This window comes from Empidonax traillii, unplaced genomic scaffold, assembly GCF_003031625.1.
Source record: "Empidonax traillii isolate 1590-97213 ecotype Southwest subspecies unplaced genomic scaffold, ASM303162v1 scaffold696:size366466, whole genome shotgun sequence".
NCBI classification, from domain to species: Eukaryota; Metazoa; Chordata; class Aves; order Passeriformes; family Tyrannidae; genus Empidonax; species Empidonax traillii.
In genome coordinates, this window is record NW_020955889.1 from 20,714 (window position 1) to 41,191 (window position 20,478).

A 20,478-nucleotide genomic window follows, 5' to 3' on the forward strand; every position below is an offset into this window, starting at 1 on the left:
TCACAGGTAAACACTTGTACAAAGTCTTTTGTCCCCTTTGAACTGATTTTAGTATGTGCACTATAACCTGTTAAACAGCTCGGACAGTCTTACATCTCATCTACTGTTTTTCTTCCATTGTTTCAGTTCTTTGTTTCTACACCTTATTTTACATCAGACAGCAGTTCATACTACAAAATTTTTAGTGACAAAAATGGTTATAAGCACATTCATTACATCAATGGCTCTGTGGTAAGTCAAGCAAAATGTTCTACACTGATCTACTGTAAGTTCCTGAAATAATTCTACAACATTCAGTAACTTAAATATCTTTCTACACAGGAGAATGCAATCCAAGTTACAAGTGGAGAATGGGAAGCAATATACATTTTCAGAGTAACAAATGATGCAATGTAAGTGTCATGAAGAAAACAGACTGCGAGTGACGTTGGTAAAAGAAACACAATCATTTGAACACCATTTGTTAACTCGTTAGGTTATAACTAGGTATAATTTGTTTTTTATCTGAATTCATCCACAACAAATTTGTATGCAAAGGCACTGCATAGGTTTGCAAACATTGTTTACTTCTGAGAGATTCTTTTCAAATTGTCCTCAATTTTCTATTTAATCACATCTCTTAGAGACACTTATTTAAAAATAGTTAATTTATTCATGTGTTTAATCCTTACACAATTTGCAGTTACTCGTCTTTTTGTGATGCCTCATTCAGCTTACTGTATAGATAGATAGAGCTTACATAATTGGAATGATTAGTTTATGAGAATTAAGAAAGAACTCCTATTTATGTCTTATGTGTCATCTGATCATAGTTTGAGCAAGGATTTATGAAAATAAAAGGTATATAAGCTTAACTACTCTTCCATTGCATGCAGAAATCTCAAAAAGTCTAAATTAACTTCCAAGACGGCATTTCATCTTGCTGCTGGTTCATAGGTCATAACTTTGTGGATTATTTATTAACATATAAATGAATTTACAGTTTCTATTCAAGCAATGAATTTGAAGGCTATCCAGGAAGAAGGAATATTTACAAGTAAGTGTTATCAACATTATCTTAATGATAGTAGGTTGATAGAAGATATCTATGGATTTGTTGATAATTTAATTTCAAGGTGTTTAAAATGTAATTTCACAAGATGTTTTAAGTAAATCTTCACCTCAGATTATATCTGATTATTGAGGAGAAATAACATCTAAGGTTTAAGTATACTCTTGGGAAAAAAATTGATAAAAAGAACAAGCATTTCTTTTTAAATTGAACTGTTCTGAAAGTATGGTGCTTGTGTTCAAGAATGTGATGCAGACATTTGGAAATAAGTTGTGGCAAAATAATGATTGCTTTATTTTATTTTATTTCTCTCCTAGAATCAGTATTGGAAGTAAACCTATAAGAAAACAATGCATTACTTGTAATTTAAGAAAAGAGAGATGTCAGTATTACACAGCAAGATTCAGTGAATATTCTAAGTATTATGCCTTGATCTGTTACGGTAGGTATAGCATGGGAGCAAATATGTAATCAGTTGTTCTTCCAAATTTATCAGCATAGTTAATACTGTAGTTATGCGGTCAATATGTAAGAACAGGGAGGTCACAATCTAAAAAAGAAAGAAAAAAATTATTAAAGATTCTCCTTTTGTGTATTTCATATGAAGTTTGCTGTTCTTCTGATTCTGCACTGACTGATCAGCTGAAAAGTTCCTTAGAATTTCTGTTGAGCAGAGAACCAAATGTAGCAAATAACAACACCTTTCAATCATTCCTGCACAAAACAGTCAGTAAGGTCGTCACCATGTGAAAGGCGCGTACCTTGCCAAATATGATGTGACATGTTCTCAGAAGAATGTTTCACATTGTTAATTCTGCATTTGCCTTATGTAACCACATCTCAGGTATTAACTAGATGTCACTTTGTCTCTAGGGCAGAAGAGTTTGCTAGTAGATTTAAAGGTCCTTCTATTATGTTTGCTAAGCAATGCCTGTATATATGCAAGGCTTTGTACACACAGTACCTTATGTATGTCGTGCAGCAGGGACTTGTGGGTTACACAGCATTCAGATCTGTGTGTCAGTTTAAGCTCTTTAACTCCTCTCAGTTACCATTGTTAATGTAATATACACTACAACACCAGATTCCAGCTTCAAACTGTAAAGTGCCTTCTTATCCTTCTTACGACAGGTCCTGGGATTCCCATTTCTACTCTTTTTGAGAACCACGGGGATAGAGGTACTTCAAGTATTCTGCCTCTTTCTGAGCAATTGCTATACTCCTTTATCTTCACTATGCAAATCCTATAATACAATATTTAGACTTGTAATCAAGAAGCCTTTTATCTTATTTGGTATTAAAATATCTATTATCCTTCTAAATTTCTTAATTAGTAAAATCCAAATATGAATGAACACTCTGATGCCTTTATTTTAATTCCTGAATCCATCATTTTATAGGATCCTGATCGGTTCCCTGTTTATCCATTATAGATAGAATGAACATCAGCAACTCTTTGTCTACCAAATTTTGAGTCAAACTTTGTAGAAAATATTGTGCTTTACAGACTATTCCTTTTCACATTTGGATGAACACAAGACTTCCTGCTTTCTTTCATGAGGCAACACTACCTTATACAAAAGGCAGCAGTGTGCTATTTAGAGTTTGACCTATTGTGCTGTACTAATTAGAATTTGGATCAATGACTTGCTCTTCAGCCATCAGTAAAGAAGTCAGAGAAGAGCAGAAGCTCTTTCACATGATCAGTTCAAATAACTGCTTCAGACAAGGTGTAATTATTGATGCAAAGTGGGATCTTCAGCAAGAAACATTCGGAGCCCTCATTCTTTAAGTAGCCTATCAGTGAGGACTGTTTGCAACCAAGCCAAGGAGGAAATTTCTAACAATGAAAATATTATTTGCTCTGCAGTGAATTTTCTGTCTCTGTCCCTTGTTTTTCCCTAAAAGTTCACCTTCAACTTAAAGCCCTCAGTCCCTGAAATGTTATGAAAACTAGCATGATCCTGTATAAAATTTCAGTGACTTAGTATTCCCCTTCCTTCCCCAATAATCACTGGAAGTGAACTGGTGGTTGTAATGGTCCTTGTAGTTCATCCTGTATTGATAACCCAGATCACTATTAACTGAGTGATGTCTGACCAGAAGACACATGAAAGCATATGGAAGACAAATGTCACAATATTGTTAAGCTAAATTAATCTGTGGTGATCCAGGTAGAAATTAATTAATTGCAAAATAATATTATTTAGACTCCAATAGCAATTGGTACGTCTTAGTTTTTAACCACTCAAAAATGCTTGCAGATGGAGAAGGTTGGTTAAACGGTCTATTGCAACTATGTTATAAAAACACCGTATTCTGGTATTTCTTTTGCAGAAGGTTTAAATGCATGGATTCATGTTCATGCATGGATTTTTTTCATATATAATTTATTCTCATAGCTCTCTGTTTTCCTTGATTCATTATTACCTTGTTTATCAAGGGCCCCTACTGTCAAACTGTGAATTGCATGAAATGCAGCTAAGTGCCCAACTGCAATTATGTGTTTCTTAACCTCTCTGCAGGAGAGAAAAATTTCATGAAATGCATTTTCACTACAGGTTTCATGATGCCTCACTCAACTGTGCTATTATTCTTCAGGAAAAAAAACAAATTCAGGCTTGTCTTAGACTTTTTCATTACCTTTTATGGATTAATTTTCCCTATGTCCCTTGCTTTCATAATCTCTTTTGTGGTACAAAACTGTTGTTAGTGAATCCTTTTTCATTGCAATTGGCAGCATTTTGATATCACCCATGAATTTTAGTAGGAGATGTGCAGGTAAACTAACATACACCAATTTGGAAGCTCCTTCCTACAATTCAGTTGTGGTATTGGGCAAGTTTCAGGAGTTTTGAGGGGAAGTAGGGAAAGGGTTCAGCTGAGTTTAGGTGAGTATCCAAAGCTAGGATGATTTTTCAGCCATTTCTAAAGCCACGTGAAGCTGCAAAACTTGTCAAGGGTACTTTGAAAGAACAAATTCCACTGTTATATTTCCGGTGTTTCCTGAGCAAATCTAGCTCAATACAGACTGAGGGAAGAATACTTCTTGTATTTTTTTTCAGCATTTCCAGAATCAGGAAGGAGGGGAAAGGTAAACTAAAAAAGAAAAATCCCCTGCAGTTTTAAAAGGTTCTTTCATTTTGTAAGTGAAGCTAAAAGTCACAGATTTCCATTATATAGAACATTCTTCATCCATCACTACTCATTGGAAAGCACAGAAATAAACAAGAAAGACACAGTGGATTCATAATATATAGTTCTGCAGTCTTTGCTGTAAATTAACTAAATTTTAAATAGTTATTTTTAGATTATATAACTGTAAATTTGGTCTAAAGCAAGTAAAACAGTAAATTTTAATACAGTTTAGATTAAAAAAAAGACAAAATATTTACTAAGTATGCAGAAATATATTACTAAGGACAGTTATATGGCAAGTCTAGTGTCTTTGTGCAGGAATGTCTTGTACAGTGGTTTAAGTTAGGGTTTGCCATAACCCCTTAAGAAATTAAATTTCCTGCATTAACCCAGAAACAAGATGTTCCCAAACAACAGTGCACTAAATCACACTGCCCAAGGGTCTCAAAGGTTAAACTGATGTTACTCTGCTAAGCAAGAGAGAAGATAGAGGACTGTTTTGCATGATGGGATGAATTTTGCATTTCCAGCTACCACCATTTTAAAAAAATGGGGTGAGGACTCTTCAGGAGGAAGAAGTTTCTTCCATAACATGTGGGACTCTAACACTCAGAGGCAACATGTGAAATGATTTGCATTGCAAAATGTACATCCTATAAAAATCTAATGAGTATTTGTACACTGCAATACCAGTGCTTTGCTTTCATTTAGCTATGTGATCAAGCCCAGTTAGAAGTGTCTGAGTGGATTTCATTACTCTGCTTGTAAAAGTCAGATTTCCTTTCTGTTCTAATAGCACAAAATAAATTAATGTTAATTAATGAAGAGAAATTAACAATAAATCAGTTCATAATTCAAGCATTTCTTTTACTTAGAGCTCAGAGTATTGGAAGACAATAGGGAATTACAATCTGCTTTGCAAGAGATCAAGCTGCCAAAAGAAGAAGTTAATAAACTTGAAGTGGATGGTATAAGTAAGAATTACACATCCTTATTATACTTTTTACTGCTACCACTTTAATATTTTTCCTTAATTTTGTGATGGTAAGGATTGTCTTTCTGTAGGACAAACTTGTTAGCCTGTCAGATTGGAAAGAGAGGCCTGATTCTGCCCTGCTCAACAACTAATTTGTCTTAGCCTCAGGGTATCTTTGCCTCAGGATATCTCTCAGTAAAATAGTAGTTAAAATACATCTCTGCTTCACAATACAAGTTTTTTTTAAATTCTTCAATACTTTTGATAAAATATTTAAATATTGTATAACAACTATATAATGTGGTGATAATAAAATGTGAAATATAAGCTTCTGTTCATGCTTTATACATTTGCATGCACTATTCTTTCCACTAGTGACTTTACAAACAATATTCCATGGTAATAAATCAAAAAAGTTTCAAAACTAATTTCTGATTAAACTAAACCTAGGCTTCTGTGTAATAATAATAACTAAATTAAAGTAAATGTGGGTACTTTATTTCTTCAAAGTTGTTCTTCAACAGCTCCATATAAACAGTTAATTGTATCAGTTCTGTATTTCACAGTTCATGTGTTGTGTACTGTGTGTTGATTCATGTTCATATACTCTTACAGCAAATTCTGAATTATGCATAGAGGAATCATTTTAACCATTAAGAATATAACTTTGTTATGTCTTTTCTAGCTTTGTGGTACAAAATGCTTCTACCTCCACAGTTTGATAGATCCAAGAAGTACCCTCTGCTTATTCAGGTGTATGTACAGCTTCCTTTCTTTGAATTTTGTTTTGTCAAAAAACCCATACTTTTTATAATTTAACAAATCCTCATACATTTGCAACATTTTAGGAAGTGAAAGCGAAACTACTTAGTTCTGTTTTGTTTGTTGTGGTGTTTTTTTAATATATTTCTGGAAAAGAAATTTAAGCCAATGGAAATGGATAAGGTTTTTAATGTTAATCTTAGCATGGTAAAGGTTAGTTTCTCAGAGAAAGAAAAAGGCTAAAAACATGTGGGCTATTCCTTGTAGTTCTTAGCTCTGTAGCTGCTTCTGTTTATTATAAGGCAGTCTGAAAGTATTTATTTCAGCTTTTTTAATATGAAAAATAGAGAAGCCTGCTTAATTTTTTAATTAAAAAAGCCCAAATGCTTAAGCTATGTGGAGTCGCTAATTTAAGAGCATTTGAAATAATTTATTGCAGGCAAGAAAAGCAATAAAAATTGCAGTGGAAAAAAATGCAGAAAAAATATAAAAAAAATATGCAGAAAGGAGAAATGAGTGGATGTAATAAACTTTGCATCATTTTATTACCTACTGATGATCCAAAGGTCCAAGAATGCTAAGTATGTTTGAATGAAGTTTAGAGTAGAAGAGTTCTGTCCTTGAGGTCAAATGTGTATCTGCATTAGGCTGTTCTCATGAGGAGTGTCTCCCTGTATTGCTCAGCTCTGTAGGGCATGTTCTGCCCAAGCTCCAACAGCACGATATTCCCCGCTGAAACAAATAAGGCCAGAAAGTGTAAGGAGATCTACTTCTTTCTGCTGTTTTCTTTGCTATTGCTGACTGCATGTGGAGATCAAATGCAGAAAAGCACCAAAAAGGGCTATTACACCTAAGGAATTTGGAGGGAGGAAAGAACTGAGTCTTTGAGGCATGACTCTTCCAAGGATTCCCCTTAGGACAAGCACCTGATACTGCATCCCTTAGCCTTAGGTATAAGACCTAAATGATTAAGATGGATTTTAGATAGCAAAGTCTCATAAATATATGAAAATGTTAATTAAACTGTTTGTCTACTGGGCTCTCTGAACAAAAGACACATAGCAAAATATATGTGGAGAAAACGTTAGCATACATAGCATGTATAGGTATAGTGCAGTGGCCAGTAACCATTTATAAATTTGTAAGTATGAGCTGAAAATGTGTGAATTTTCATCCTCAGGTATGGAGGACCTTGCAGTCAGAATGTAAAGGAAACATTTAGCATTAGCTGGATAACCTATCTTGCAAGCAAAGAGGGAATTATTGTTGCTCTAGTGGATGGCAGAGGGACAGCTTATCAAGGTGACAAAATCTTGCATGCAGTGTATCGAAAACTTGGAGTCTACGAAGTGGAAGACCAAATCTCAGCAGTGAAGTAAGTAGACTGTCTCCCTATATAACTGTTGTACTTACATGACTAGAAGTAGTAATGTGGAGAAAAAAATATTAAATTCTCAGCCTTTCTTCTGAAGAGCTGAGGTCTCCAGGAAATAAGAACACTTGTAAAAATAAAATATTACTGTTTGCTTTATGTCACTGAGATTTTGTGTGGTATCAAGTCCATGTACCACTAAGTTCTCATCTGGACCTCACCACTTCCATTGCATTAGAGCATCATCAAAAGCTTCAATCCTTGGCCTAAGGTAATGCAAGTGAAACTGGTGAGAGGTAAGCCAGTGTATTGTCCATTATCCTGAAGTTTTCCCTGTAGGGCAAACCTTACCTCAGTGATGACAGAGTTTAGCTGGAGAGCCATAATGATGTTCCACACTGATTATTTAAAGTTCAGATGTGAAGTTTGTAGCTAAACTGAACCTGACACAAACCTTCTAAGGGTCAGTCATAAACTTGCATTCTGTGCTATGCATAAACTTGATTATAGGGTAGTTAAGAACAAGAGAAAGTGCCTGAGGTCCCCAATAGGTGTTCCCCAACAGTTGCTCCTTTGAATCAAAACACTTAAAAGGGTTCCAAGGGAAAATAATTCCCTATGCAGAGTTTTTGGGAGGGAATGAAAGCTGAGGATTGTAAAGAAAGACTGACTGTCAATCTTACAAATGCACTGCTAAAGTGAGCAGCGTTAATTTGTTAATTTATTAAGTGTTAATTTGAACACCATAGAGATGATACAAGGCAGGAATATGGACTTTAGTCTAGGTTAGGAATTTGGCTCAGCAGAGTATGGATAGCTTTTCAGGTGCAACAGTAAGTATCCTCTTTTCTTCAGACCTGAATGAGTACCTTAGCTAGAAATTGGATATAGCAATCCAGGCTTTCACAGCTTTCTCTGCTTATTTGAGAACACTGCCTGTACTTACAAGTATGAGTGTGAGCAAATATCTGTTCCTTCCTCTTTCTGCCTTGTGATAATTCATTTCCTGCTCAATGATATAAATACACCATTTTCCCATTTTGGTGATAAATGAAACAGAATAGCTGTACATCATATCAGGTTTTTTCTATTAATCTATTATTTTATTTTCTTTCTTGAAAGTTTAGGAGGAGTGGCACACTTTAAAATATCACAAGAATGGTTTTTCATTACTCTGAATTATCACTCAGACATGAAATGTCAGAGACAGAGGGAACCCAAACTGATTCTGCAATTGCAGAATCTGCTGAGACAGGCCATGAAGAAATGACCTTAGTTTTCACACTTCCCAGTTTTCTGTCAGCACCTAAACTAAATTTTTATTCAGTTAAATTTAGTGCATTCCATCTTCCTGATCTAACACATGGTTTAGGATGCATGATTTTCAGAGAGGATTGTATAATCCAGAGGGAGGTTCTTGGAGCGGCTTTTACTGCTGGAGGATTCCTGGGGATTAAGATAGTAATGTAACAAAGCTGATTCATTTTTTGGCTTTTCTAATTTTGTCCCACCCAGATACTGTCCTGAATTTTGGGTGTTGTCAGTCACTTGTGCGTGTCCTAATAAATAAAGCTAATATGTGTCCTGGAATATATCTCAACCTATTTTATTTATCTGTCACTGTCAAGCTTTTGTAGTCCTTTTCCTCATCTCTTTTCTTTGCTGTTGATAATACATCTATAGAAATACAGTCTTCAGACTCTGATGCAGGATATTTTAGGACACCTAATATTTCTGATTCTCTTTAACCTGTTTGATTATATTTCAAGACGATTACCTACTTGGAGCATTAGAAGATGTTTCCCTCCTTATTGTTTTTTATTAGAGCAGCAGTATGAGCTTTTTACTTTTCAGGCACATTAAAAAAAAAAAAAAGCCTATTTCTCCAGGGAATACCTAATCTCAGAGACTAATGCTGTGCCTCTTGAGAAATCAGAGGCTAAATAATCAGGTGACTTCTACACATAAGAAAAAAAGAACTCTTTTGCCAAGAAGCCATATAGGAAGAGTTCTCTCCCACTGGAACAAAAATTATTATGATGAACATATTCATTTCAGTATTTTTTATTCTTTCAGGAAAAATTCTTCTCTTTCCTCTGAAATACCTACTAATTGAATAATTGATGTTTTCTAGAAATCAGACATGCTCTGCTGATTATCAGTTTGCTCAAATTGGTGGGATGTGTGGAAAAAAATGGCAGAAAAACAATTTTTTGCTAATTTTTATAATATTAGCAATCTTTTGAAATAATTCATTTATGTCTATGATTTTCTTTTCCACAGAAAATTTATAGAAATGGGCTTTATTGATGAGAAACGAATAGCAATATGGGGCTGGGTAAGTGATTGGGGTTTAATAATAATTTAATATATATTTAATAATAATTTTAAATAATCCTGCAGTATAATTTTTATAATTCTTCCTTATTCTGTATGAAATTTTTTCTACCCATGCATAATGGTATTACCAAAGAGGATAGTTTCTGTTGGTGCTTATATACATAAAATTGCAACAGTGTAAGCCCCAAAAAAGGAATCTTTGGCAGCTCAAGAGGGAATTTTAAAAAGCTTATGTCTAATACATTGTTTGGACTTGAAATGAAGCCAAACTGAGATGTTTTAATTGGCTTTACTTTTAACTTAGGAACTTACTGGCATGGTGTCAAAATTCAAGTATTGTCCATTCTGATCTGAGATTAAAATAATGAGAAAAGTCCTGTGACTATCTCTCATGAGAAAATGTGACCCTTGCATCATTCTGAGTCACTGTGTACTTTTCTGGAATCATCAGTAGGGATGAATGTGGGTCTGAGAGGTTTTCAACTTTGATAGCTTCACTAAGAAGTGGAAAAATTAAACAGTATGGGAGTTATTCCAAATTATTAGCCAGTTGTTTTTCATCTTTGATTTTTTCATGTACTTTGCTTTGTAACACTCCCAGAACCTTTAATAGACAGATATGCTGCAAGTCTTTATTAATAAATGGACATATTCCACTACCCTGAGGCACTGAGGAATAGAGTAGCATACCTCAAGTACAAATTTTAGGATAGCACTGCATTCTAATAGGACAAAAGTAAATTATTGGAATAGTTGGGGTTGTTTTTCCTATGCTGTCAACTTCAAATTAGGACCATTCATAAAAACGAGGTGCAGAGCTGTTAGTGGTTTTAATGAGAGAACTGAAGCCATCTTCAGTGGCAGCACTAATGCCCCACAGCCCCTTTAGAGAGATTTTTAAGATGTTTAGGCCATTTGACTCAGTTGTTCATGTTCATCATGAATGGCTGAATCAGGAATACAGAGGCAGAACTGCTTCCCTGCCTCCCACCCAGCTTCAGCATCACTGAATTATACTGTGTGGGAGAACAAGCTGATAAGCAGCACCTGAGGGTCTCACGGATCAGAGGAGGTACTGTCAGGAATGCCGAAGGGAACTGGAGGCCAAACCTATGTCGGCCACACTTAGTCCTTCTCTGAGTAAATTAGTAGCAGCTATCCAGCAGTGACAGGCTGCATCAACTAAAAAAACTTACAAAGTAAACTGGTATGTTAGACACTAATTAACATTGTCCAATATTTTTCTCCATATACATGTTCATTTTTCTATAATTATCATCCAGAAAGACCTCTTATTTTATTCTCTTTAACTGCCTGTCTTTGTCAGGAGAATTCTTCTGATCTGTCCCTGGGTTTTTTTGTTTATTTTGCTGGAGTTTGTTTATTTATTTGGTTTTGTTGGCCCAGTTTCATTGTAAGAAGTTTGCTCAGAACCACTCTAGGGGCTGAATCTTTTAAATTTTAGTTCAACTCTAAATAAACAAATTGCCTGATCTTAGATAACACGTGAGCAGGGTTGCTAAAATCATTCTATGAAGCTTCTACCAACTAATATTTAAATTACTTTGGTCAGACACTGCTATAACACCAGAATAAAATGGGTACCATATGATGAAATTTGACGCAGACACAAGTGTTTAATGCCAGAGTGACATTAGAAAATTTAAGGCTACATGAAAATATTTTTAAGTCACGTCATATTTTATTTCACCACAGTGTGTCCAGAACCAACTAAGAGCTTGCACACATCCAAAACATTGTATCCCAGTAGCAGATATGATAATAAAATGATGGCACTATTGAAAAACCTATCAGTGTTTTTTTTCCTTTTTTTTTTTTTCTATTTATTATACCATTTCCTGGTCCATAAGCCTTGAAAGGAGTTGAAAGGTGTTTCTTTATAGCCTGCAGCTTGACAGATATGCGTGAACTTGTACTTTCAGTCTAACCAAAGTCTTCTGGATGGCAAAAGCTCTTAAATAACCACTAAAGCAGTTCAGGTTGTGAACTCTATCTCTCTGCCTGTTACAGTGAATAGATTTATCTTCCCAATCCTAATCCTTTGCTTTATAGCCTTGTGGACTCACTTTTTGAAAGACCAAATAAGCAGATCAAATGAGCAGGAAAAATTCTATGAATTATTGTTTCTATTATCCTATCCCTCACTATCATTTCAAACTGGATTGTCAAGAGAAGGACTAACTTAACTTTTGTACAAAAAAAAAATATGTAATAGTTCTGCTTATTTCCCTTAGTCTTTCATATGCTACTGAGATAATCTTCAGAACTGTTCATGACACACCCCATATTTTTATCCCTCCCTCTGTCCCAAAGTAAACAAAATCCCATTATTTCCCGAAGACCTTACATGACCTTTTCCAGCCCCAGTCCCATATACTAAGGAGAGCCAAACCGAAGGCTTTTTATTTACAGTACTTTTCTGTCTCTGCAGCTAGCCCCACACAGTTTCACAGAACTATTCTGATAGCCAGGCTTACTTACTAGTGCTACTACTTATTTACTTATCTACATAACTTCTGGCTATGAACTTATTCTTCCTTTCTGTGTCCCAGTTTGAGGAATCAGGCCAGACAATAACAGGAGCAGTGGCAGCCGGTAGGCAGGAATTTCTCCAACCTCAAGTTCTCAAGTAGCTGAGTCTATTAGTACTGATGATTACGTTGGTTCAATATGCCAATCCCTAGCAAAAGTAGGTAGCTTGTTAAGGGAGGGAAAAACCTATAACTCTTCTTGAAGGTGAACACTGAAAGAATGAGAGGCAGTGAACAAAAGTTGTCATAATGGAAGTTTTCTTTAGGTTTTAGGAAAATAAATTTGTGAAAACAATGATCACTGTTGAAGTGGATTGAGTAGGGAGTCTGTAAAATGGATGTGACTGATCGACCTTTTTAAATCTGAAGTTAGCCCCATTTGGAGATATATGTTGGATCAGATTACCAGGAAAGACCCTACCAACTTAAATTTTTCTATGAATAAGTGATAATAAGAGCTGTATCCTGTGATATGCATAGAAGAAGTAGCAAAAAAAGAAGTGATTCAATAAAGTTTTCTGAAGTTGTCTAATCTCTCTCACAAGGAATAACATCAGATCCATTTGAAATTAATGTTTTGGTTTTAAAAAAAGCTTTTGTTGCTTTGTCCACTCTGCATTCAAAGCAAAATACTTACTTTGGAATTAATTTATGTGAGTTTGATTCTTCACCAGTAATTTTAAACTGTCTGTGATTTCTCCTTAGTCCTATGGTGGGTATGTAACTTCTTTGGCACTTGGATCTGGCAGTGGATTATTTAAATGTGGAATGGCTGTGGCTCCTGTTTCCAGCTGGGAATATTACGGTATGGAAACTGATCATAAATACTGACATGGAAAGCAAGATGTAGCATTCAATTGCTTAAATTAAATTGCAGGAAACTGGTGGTTTGAAATGTAAAGACGTTGAAATTACTTAGACATTAAACTCTTGAGACCTTTAGTTTAATGTTTTCCTTGCTGAAAATAACTGACTGCATCTGACAGTTTGGAACAGACTTTGTTATATAGAAGAAGGTATGCCCAGGTAATTCTGTATGCACATCTGTAACAGTAAGCGTGTAAAACCCTCTTGATAAACTGCTATATTCAGGAGTGATCTTCCTAAAAATCCTGTTAAAACAGTATCACTGAGTTCAGAAGCAGCTGAACTGATTTTTCTGCCAGTAATGGAATCATAGTGCACTTCAGATACTCAGAAGACCTCTGTCAGGAATCAGTATCTCTGATGACTGAAAAGTTATTTCCCAAAAGCAGTGAAAAAGAGAGGAACTTTTGTGTTTGATCTAATTTTTTTAAAATTAAATATTTTTCTCTTTAAATGTTTCTCAGCCACACCCTCTGCGTTGTTGTGTTACGATACATATTTTTATTTATGTTTATGGAATTAGGCTCCAAACTGTTCAGAGGAAAGAACTCTCAGAGTATAGTCCCAAGGCCTTCCTGTGTGAATAAAACAGGCGCATATTCATACTTGCCGACCTGTTAATCTTTTGGCATGGTGTAGAGGAACCTTAGTGTAAAAAAAAAAACATGGCATGCATGTTTTCAATGAGTAAAATGTAGCACTTTGAACACATTTACTTAGCATATGGTCGTTTGCTAAGAAGTCTTGGTTATGAAAAAATTTTTTGGTTAAATGGAAAAGATTCCTTCCCTGACTGCTAGCACAGACATTCCTTGTATTTATGGTGTTTTGCAAACAAAGGGGGAAATATTTGTATGACACAGGAAGCATAGTCTTTATGTTTTCACAGGCATCAAGATTTTTTTAAGACAATTTTACTCACGATCACAAAATTATTACCAAAATGCAGGCATAAAGCACTGTTTTTGCAGAAGTCGTTTAATAAAAGAAGAGTTATAAAAATTTGCCTAAGCTTTAAAAATTGAATGAAATTTTTTAGTTAAAGTAGATTGCAATGTTTACTTCAGCTGAATTTTCAGGAGGAAGTTAAAAAATCTTGCTAAAAACATGTTGTAAAATCCAAACAGGCAAACGTACCTCTACTGAGGAAGGAAGGAAGGAAACAGGAGGAAGTCATGCGTTATAAGTTTTGGCAAACAGAGGCCAAAACTACAGGATGCTACATATTTGAGTCTCTAAGTAGTATCAGTATATCAGAGGATGTACTGGCCCCATAGAGCTTCTAAATTCTGTCCCACATTGTTTTAGATGCGCAGAGATTCTTTTCTCAGGAACCATCCCACCCCCTCCATTCTGAGTCAGAGTTAATAACAGCTGAACAGTTATAAAATGTAAAGGGAAATTCTATTCAGGGATAATGTGTGTTAAAAGCATTAAATCTGTGACTGCTTGGTTAAAATTTATTTAAATTTATCTCCTTTTGCTTCTTTAATAATTGACAAGCTGAATCTTCCACTTAGTCATCATAATGCAATTCTGCTGACCTCTGTGAACTTGTTGTAGCTATACTGCTAGAAGAGAGTGGAGAATTTGGCTCAGAATACTGTAGAAATGCCAGCCATTCAGGAAGAGTCTATTTTATTGAAAACTTAAGCCCAATATGGTTGTTTGACACTGTGTTGACAACAGATATTGCACATTTTCTGTTTTCATGGTATGATAAAGGATTTTGATAAAAGATAGGCTACTTAAATTTTTTTGGTACTTAGTATATTATAAATTATCTTCAGAAACCTTGTTTGGCCGATCTGGGAGACACAGTACACATCTCTAGCACTCAGTGGTAGCACATGTAAAGGATACGTAATAAAGCATGGGAACAAGAGTATATTGAGTCATTTTCCTTTCCTGGTAGGATTCTCATTTCTATTATTTAACAAAATTATTCTAATACAGTTTATCAAACTGGACAACAAGATAGACAATCCCAATTCTTAATGATTACAATGGCAGTCACCCCTCTTTTGAAAGGGAAAGATGCCAGCTCTTCTTTGTCAGAAAGCCCTGACTCTGTTAAATAAATAAAATTCTTGTAATACTGCAGCTTGACTGCTCAATATGTGTCAGTTACTTTTTCAAGGCAAGGTCATAAAGAAAGTAATGTTCTGGTAGTGACAGCTGCTGTGTCAGTTTTCCATAAATTTTCAAAACAGCTCTTAGTTATAAGTACAAATACCAAGGCAGCTCAAAGATAGATGTTCTTACTGATTTTGTGGTGATAGAGATTGTTCAGTTATTGACATTTATGTTGTCAAATCTTTTAACAGTCTTTGTTGTAGTTAGAAAAAGGAATTGAACAGACCTGAACTGCAATGGGCCAGTTTTTCAGTTCATGCCTGTATCCTTTTCTGCTGCCCCTAGTTGCTGCATATATACACTCAATAGGAAAAGGACAACATACATATCCATATTTACTGTATATAAAAATACAAATCCTCAGATACTCTTTTTAAGGTATCAGAATTAGTCTATGTCATCTTTCCACCATGCACCTTTGTTAGCTTATTGGCTTATTAAACTGACTTCTGGAGTTCAACCCAACAACATAAAGCAATATAAATTAATTACCTTTATCCACAAAACCTTCTGTTGGTTTCACGGGTGAGTATTAAACCACTATTTCTGCAAAGAAGAGAGAACAGTCATTAAATAGACTTTACAGCTGATTTTTTAAAATATGTTTAAATTTGTTGTATTATGAGGAAACCAAGCTGAACAGACACAGTTAAACATCATTTAATTTTCAATGTGTCACTGAAGGCATAAAAATATCGGTACTTTCTTTATCTATAGCATTCTTTTTTAATTTCAGCATCTATCTACACAGAACGATTTATGGGTCTTCCTGTAGAGTCCGATAATCTTGAGCACTACAAGGTGAGAATTCTATACGTGTTGATCTGAATTTGAATCACACTTCCATGGACAAGTAGAACTGTGAAGAAAGAAAATGATCCACCAAGTCCTGGGTGGGTCAATGGCAACAATCCTGTAGTAGCTAAGCTACTGCTGTGAAATTCTTATCTCCATAATGAATTGTGGTTTTGTATTTATAAATCCCAAGAAACGCTAAATTGAAATCCTTATTTTCTCACTTGGACAAGTCAGACAGTTCTATCAGTGCAAACCATTAGCCTAGGAAAGAACTCAAATGAGAGGAATTAAAATGTTGACGTTGATGAGGTTTTGGTTGGTCCTGTTAGCTGTGGTATGCAAACTGCTTCATGCAAAATTAGCTCTCTGATAATAAGATCATAAGCATACTAAACAGTTAGAACATCTTCCCCTACCGGGAACAGGTCGTCATTATTTTCTTCACATTGATAGGAAGTTTGTAGTTTCCTCTAGCAGAACACATACCAGCTCCTGATACAGAGAGGCCCAAATTAATGCCCAAAGAACTTAGTGGAAATACTCTTATTATATATTTTGGATTGTGTTTTCAGTACCTCTTTCCATCTCAACCCAAAGAATAGAAATGCTCAGTTCCAAGCAGCCATGGTAGAGCTGTCTGGGTAGCCAGGAATTACAGCATTCAGGGAATTACGTGTGGGTAGTACTGTGTTTTTTATTAACTGGCTCTTAGAAAAGGCACTAAATATCAAATCCGTTTCATGGAGATGCTTGTGATAGTACAGACAGAGAGCTGCAAGCAAAGCTTGCACGTGGAGATTCACAGATTCATAGTTTGGAAATAACCCTTGAGATCGTAGTCGAACCATTAACCTAACACTGCCAAGTCTTTCTAGTCATGAGGTGTCCAAAACTGAACACAGGATTTGAGGTGTGGCCTCACGAGTGCCAAGTACAGAAGAACAATCAATTCCCTAGTCCTGCTGGCCACACTATTTCTGATACAGGCCAGGATTCCATTGGCCTTCTTGGCCACCTGGGCACACCGCTGGCTCATATTCAGCTCCTGTCAACCAGCACTCCCAGGGCCTTTTCTGCCAGACAGCTTTCCAACCATTCTTTCCCCAGGTCTGTAGTGCTGCATCGGGTTGTTGTGAGCCAAGACTAGGACCTGGCACTTGGCGTTGTTGAACCTCAGACAACTGGCCTTGCCCCATTGATGCAGCTTGTTCAGATCCCTCTGCAGAGCCTAATATATATATATCTGCATTTATATGTGTGTGTATATACATATATATGCATCTGCATATATACATATATATATATGGCTTCTATTGTAATCTCAGATTGATATGAAGTCAATGCTGTCATTATTTTGCCAGGTCAACTGTTTGATTGTTTTTCTACAAGGTAATGAAAACCTTTTAGCAATGTGAGTGAGTGATTTGAATTGAAGTTGCTGAACTATTCACTTTTCCTCTAAACAGAATTCAACTGTGATGGCAAGAGCAAAGAATTTCCAAAACGTGGAGTATCTTCTCATCCATGGAACAGCAGATGGTGAGGTTTGCAAATGACAGAACAAACACAGAGACAGAATCACTTTGTTTGAAAAACATTAAGCATCTATCTGTACCTTTGATTAGGATCAGTACTTAGATCTTTGGTAGATTTCCATGTGACCTATTATAAGATGCTTACTCATTCTTAGTAATGTCAATTGTATCACTTCATAATTAGTGGACACAACTTAATGCACTATAACTTTATGCCTTGTGGTATTTACACATTTCAACAGCCAATCTCTTTTTTTCCTTTTTTAGATAATGTACATTTTCAGAACTCAGCACAAATTGCAAAAGCTCTGGTTAATGCACAGGTGGATTTCCAGGCAATGGTAAATAACAGACTATTCATTTTGAACAGTGGTTCATAACTTTATCAATAAGCTTATCTGACATTTGGCAATATTTTAATAACCCAGTTCAACTGAACATGCTTCAAAATCTGGCAATTGCTAGTGCATTTGTTATTCTTCATAAAAACAATTTCTCAATTTCTTCGCCAAGGATTTGCTTGCTCTTTTTTTTCCCTTGCCCTTTGGATGCTAGCAGGATTCCCCTTTTGTCGAGAATAACTTGGAGGCTTTTAAAATGAGCCAGGGAGAAGAGTAAGAATTCAGAATTCCTTATTATTGTTGTTGATCGCTAGTAAAGGAGAAGAACTGGCTTCTGGGGCCAAAATCATCACTGGTTCTGATAGATTTTATCTTGAACTGGATTTGCCTGCCCCAGGCATGAGGTGAAACAAGCAAAAAGAATATAAGGTATCCAGAAAGTATATTCAGGATCAGGAAAATAAAAGTTCTCTGAAAAACTTGCTTGGAGTAGTAGGCAAAGAGAGCACCACATAGACAAGAGGTTGTAGGATAGAAAGGAGGAATGAACAGGAGGAAAGTAGTTCTGAGTTACATGCTAACCTCTGCTTCTCAACCATTTTTCTCAGGGCTAATAACCAAAGTCCTTGCTTGCTATCAAATATACTGGCCTTCTGCTTGAGTTCAGTTTCACAGAGCCATGAACTCCCCCAAAAGGGATCACACATCTCCTTGTACTTGGGATTTGTAGGCTCTTTTGTGTATTACACATTTTCTGCCTCCTTCACTAATATTGAGCAAATCTGGGTTATTCCTCAAAGCATGTGGAATACTGTATGGAGTTGCAGTCATCCTGGTTCAACCACAGTGGAATGGCAGATATTTGAGAGTTAGCATAATTTATATATGTATTTTATTTCCAATACACCATTCACTATGTTCATGGCTCTGCTGTAATATAGTAGGATATTTTTAATAGAATGAAAAAAAAAAAAAAAAAAAAAGTTTGTTGCTTAGAGCCCAGTATTTATTCCTAAACAAGACTGCGACCCCTATTGCCCAGGCTATGCAGCAGGTCAAGGACATTTCATTCCTGAGGGCATCTCAAAGCTCTTTTGCCTGACTTGATACAACTGACTTGTAAGTACTGAGGCAGTAACATTCTTATATTTTCACTTTCTTCTTTATGGTAAGGAAATACATTTCTTGTATTGTTTAACTCTTTCAGAATTGAAAACATAACATAGAAGGTTTATGTTTTGGTTTTGTTTTTGGTTTTTTTTCAGTGGTATACTGACCAGAACCATGGAATTCCAGGCCTTTCCAGCAAACATCTCTACACACATATGACCCACTTCCTCAAAAAATGTTTTTCTTTGTCTGAATAAGTAGGCTATTCAGAGCATGCTAAGGCATCTGAGACACCTCCGGGAGAATGCAATGGTAACAGTGCCCAAGTTATATAGTTTTCAGGTGAATTGATAACAGAAACTTTGAAGTTTTAAACTCGATGTTTACATCCACTTTTGATATTGTATATTACCAATTGTTATGGTAATACATGTTTTGACACATGTAACACCTGTTTGATAGAATAAATAAAATCAGAGTGTAAAATGTCATGTGCATTTATTGCCAACTTGCTTAAACTTACATTCTGCAGTCCAAAGAAAGGTGTTTTGTTGCAAAGACACACTGTCAGATTAATGTGCTTGCATTTGTTAACTACAGCTGTAAAGTGGGAAAGGACAAAGAAAGCAGTACATGTACCCTTACAAGAACCAGTTTCTCAAAATTTATTTCCAATTTCTTTGAAAGAATCCAAGCAGAAGTAGGAACACACGGTATTTAAAGCTCAAGTTTGGATACTTATCGAGAGTATTGAATGCTTTGTTCAAATTTTATTCAACTCATATATGACATCTTGATTCTGCAAAACTCTCAGTGTTCAGGTTTAAACATAAAAGCAGGACAATCATGATAACTATTTTATCTCAGTGTTTTTTCTCCCTGCATTCAAAATCTGCAAGCTATATTAGCCTGTTTTTAATCTCTAATCATCACCTCAGCATTCAAATAATCTCAGTGTCATTCATCCCAGACTGAAAGGGAAGGATCAAAGAATTATGCAAGCTTTCTTTGCTTTGTTTCTAGTTAAACTATTTTAGGGGTTCTTTTAAAAATGCTAGAAGCTAATAATGATTGGAATACTTGTATTCTTTTGATTAGTAATTAAATCAGTCCTGTCATAAGATAAGAATATTAACCAGATAATTGGGAAGAGATCCACTGTAGATTAGATGATTCCTTTCTCACATTCTGAGGTAGCCTACTCCATAAGAGACCATGGTCTGTCTAACACAGTATCTCATCTCTGCTGTTAGTTGTTGGGAGTACAAAATAACCTGAAAAAGAATGTGTTGCCTTCCTACAAACCAAGCTGCTTCCTAACTCTGTCAGAGATCAGTTGCTGCTTCTTTGCGGAAAAGCAAGGGGTTTCATTTGACTTTCTTGACAAAAACATGGGGCTTAGCCAAAATAATTAAAATGTGGAAGTGATTTGCTATGTAACAGCTTCCTTCGTTTGTTAATGGCAATATCAAATCTGATTTTCCACACATGAGAACGTTC

At 35.5% G+C, this 20,478-nt stretch overlaps 1 protein-coding gene across 1 annotated transcript in view; it reads left to right on the top strand.

Moving 5' to 3' along the window:
• FAP (fibroblast activation protein alpha) overlaps positions 1–20,082 on the top strand; it is a 40,036-nt gene extending 19,954 nt beyond the window's left edge. The window contains exons 13-26 of the mRNA XM_027899950.1: positions 127–231; positions 322–392; positions 983–1,036; positions 1,369–1,493; positions 2,183–2,230; positions 5,065–5,163; positions 5,851–5,920; positions 7,108–7,302; positions 9,583–9,637; positions 12,897–12,996; positions 15,931–15,995; positions 17,459–17,531; positions 17,795–17,868; positions 19,134–20,082. Coding sequence (XP_027755751.1) covers positions 127–231; positions 322–392; positions 983–1,036; positions 1,369–1,493; positions 2,183–2,230; positions 5,065–5,163; positions 5,851–5,920; positions 7,108–7,302; positions 9,583–9,637; positions 12,897–12,996; positions 15,931–15,995; positions 17,459–17,531; positions 17,795–17,868; positions 19,134–19,235 — 1,236 coding nt within the window. The 3' untranslated portion in view covers positions 19,236–20,082. The remainder of the gene's footprint in view (positions 1–126; positions 232–321; positions 393–982; positions 1,037–1,368; positions 1,494–2,182; positions 2,231–5,064; positions 5,164–5,850; positions 5,921–7,107; positions 7,303–9,582; positions 9,638–12,896; positions 12,997–15,930; positions 15,996–17,458; positions 17,532–17,794; positions 17,869–19,133) is intronic.
• The last annotated feature ends 396 nt before the right edge of the window (positions 20,083–20,478 follow it).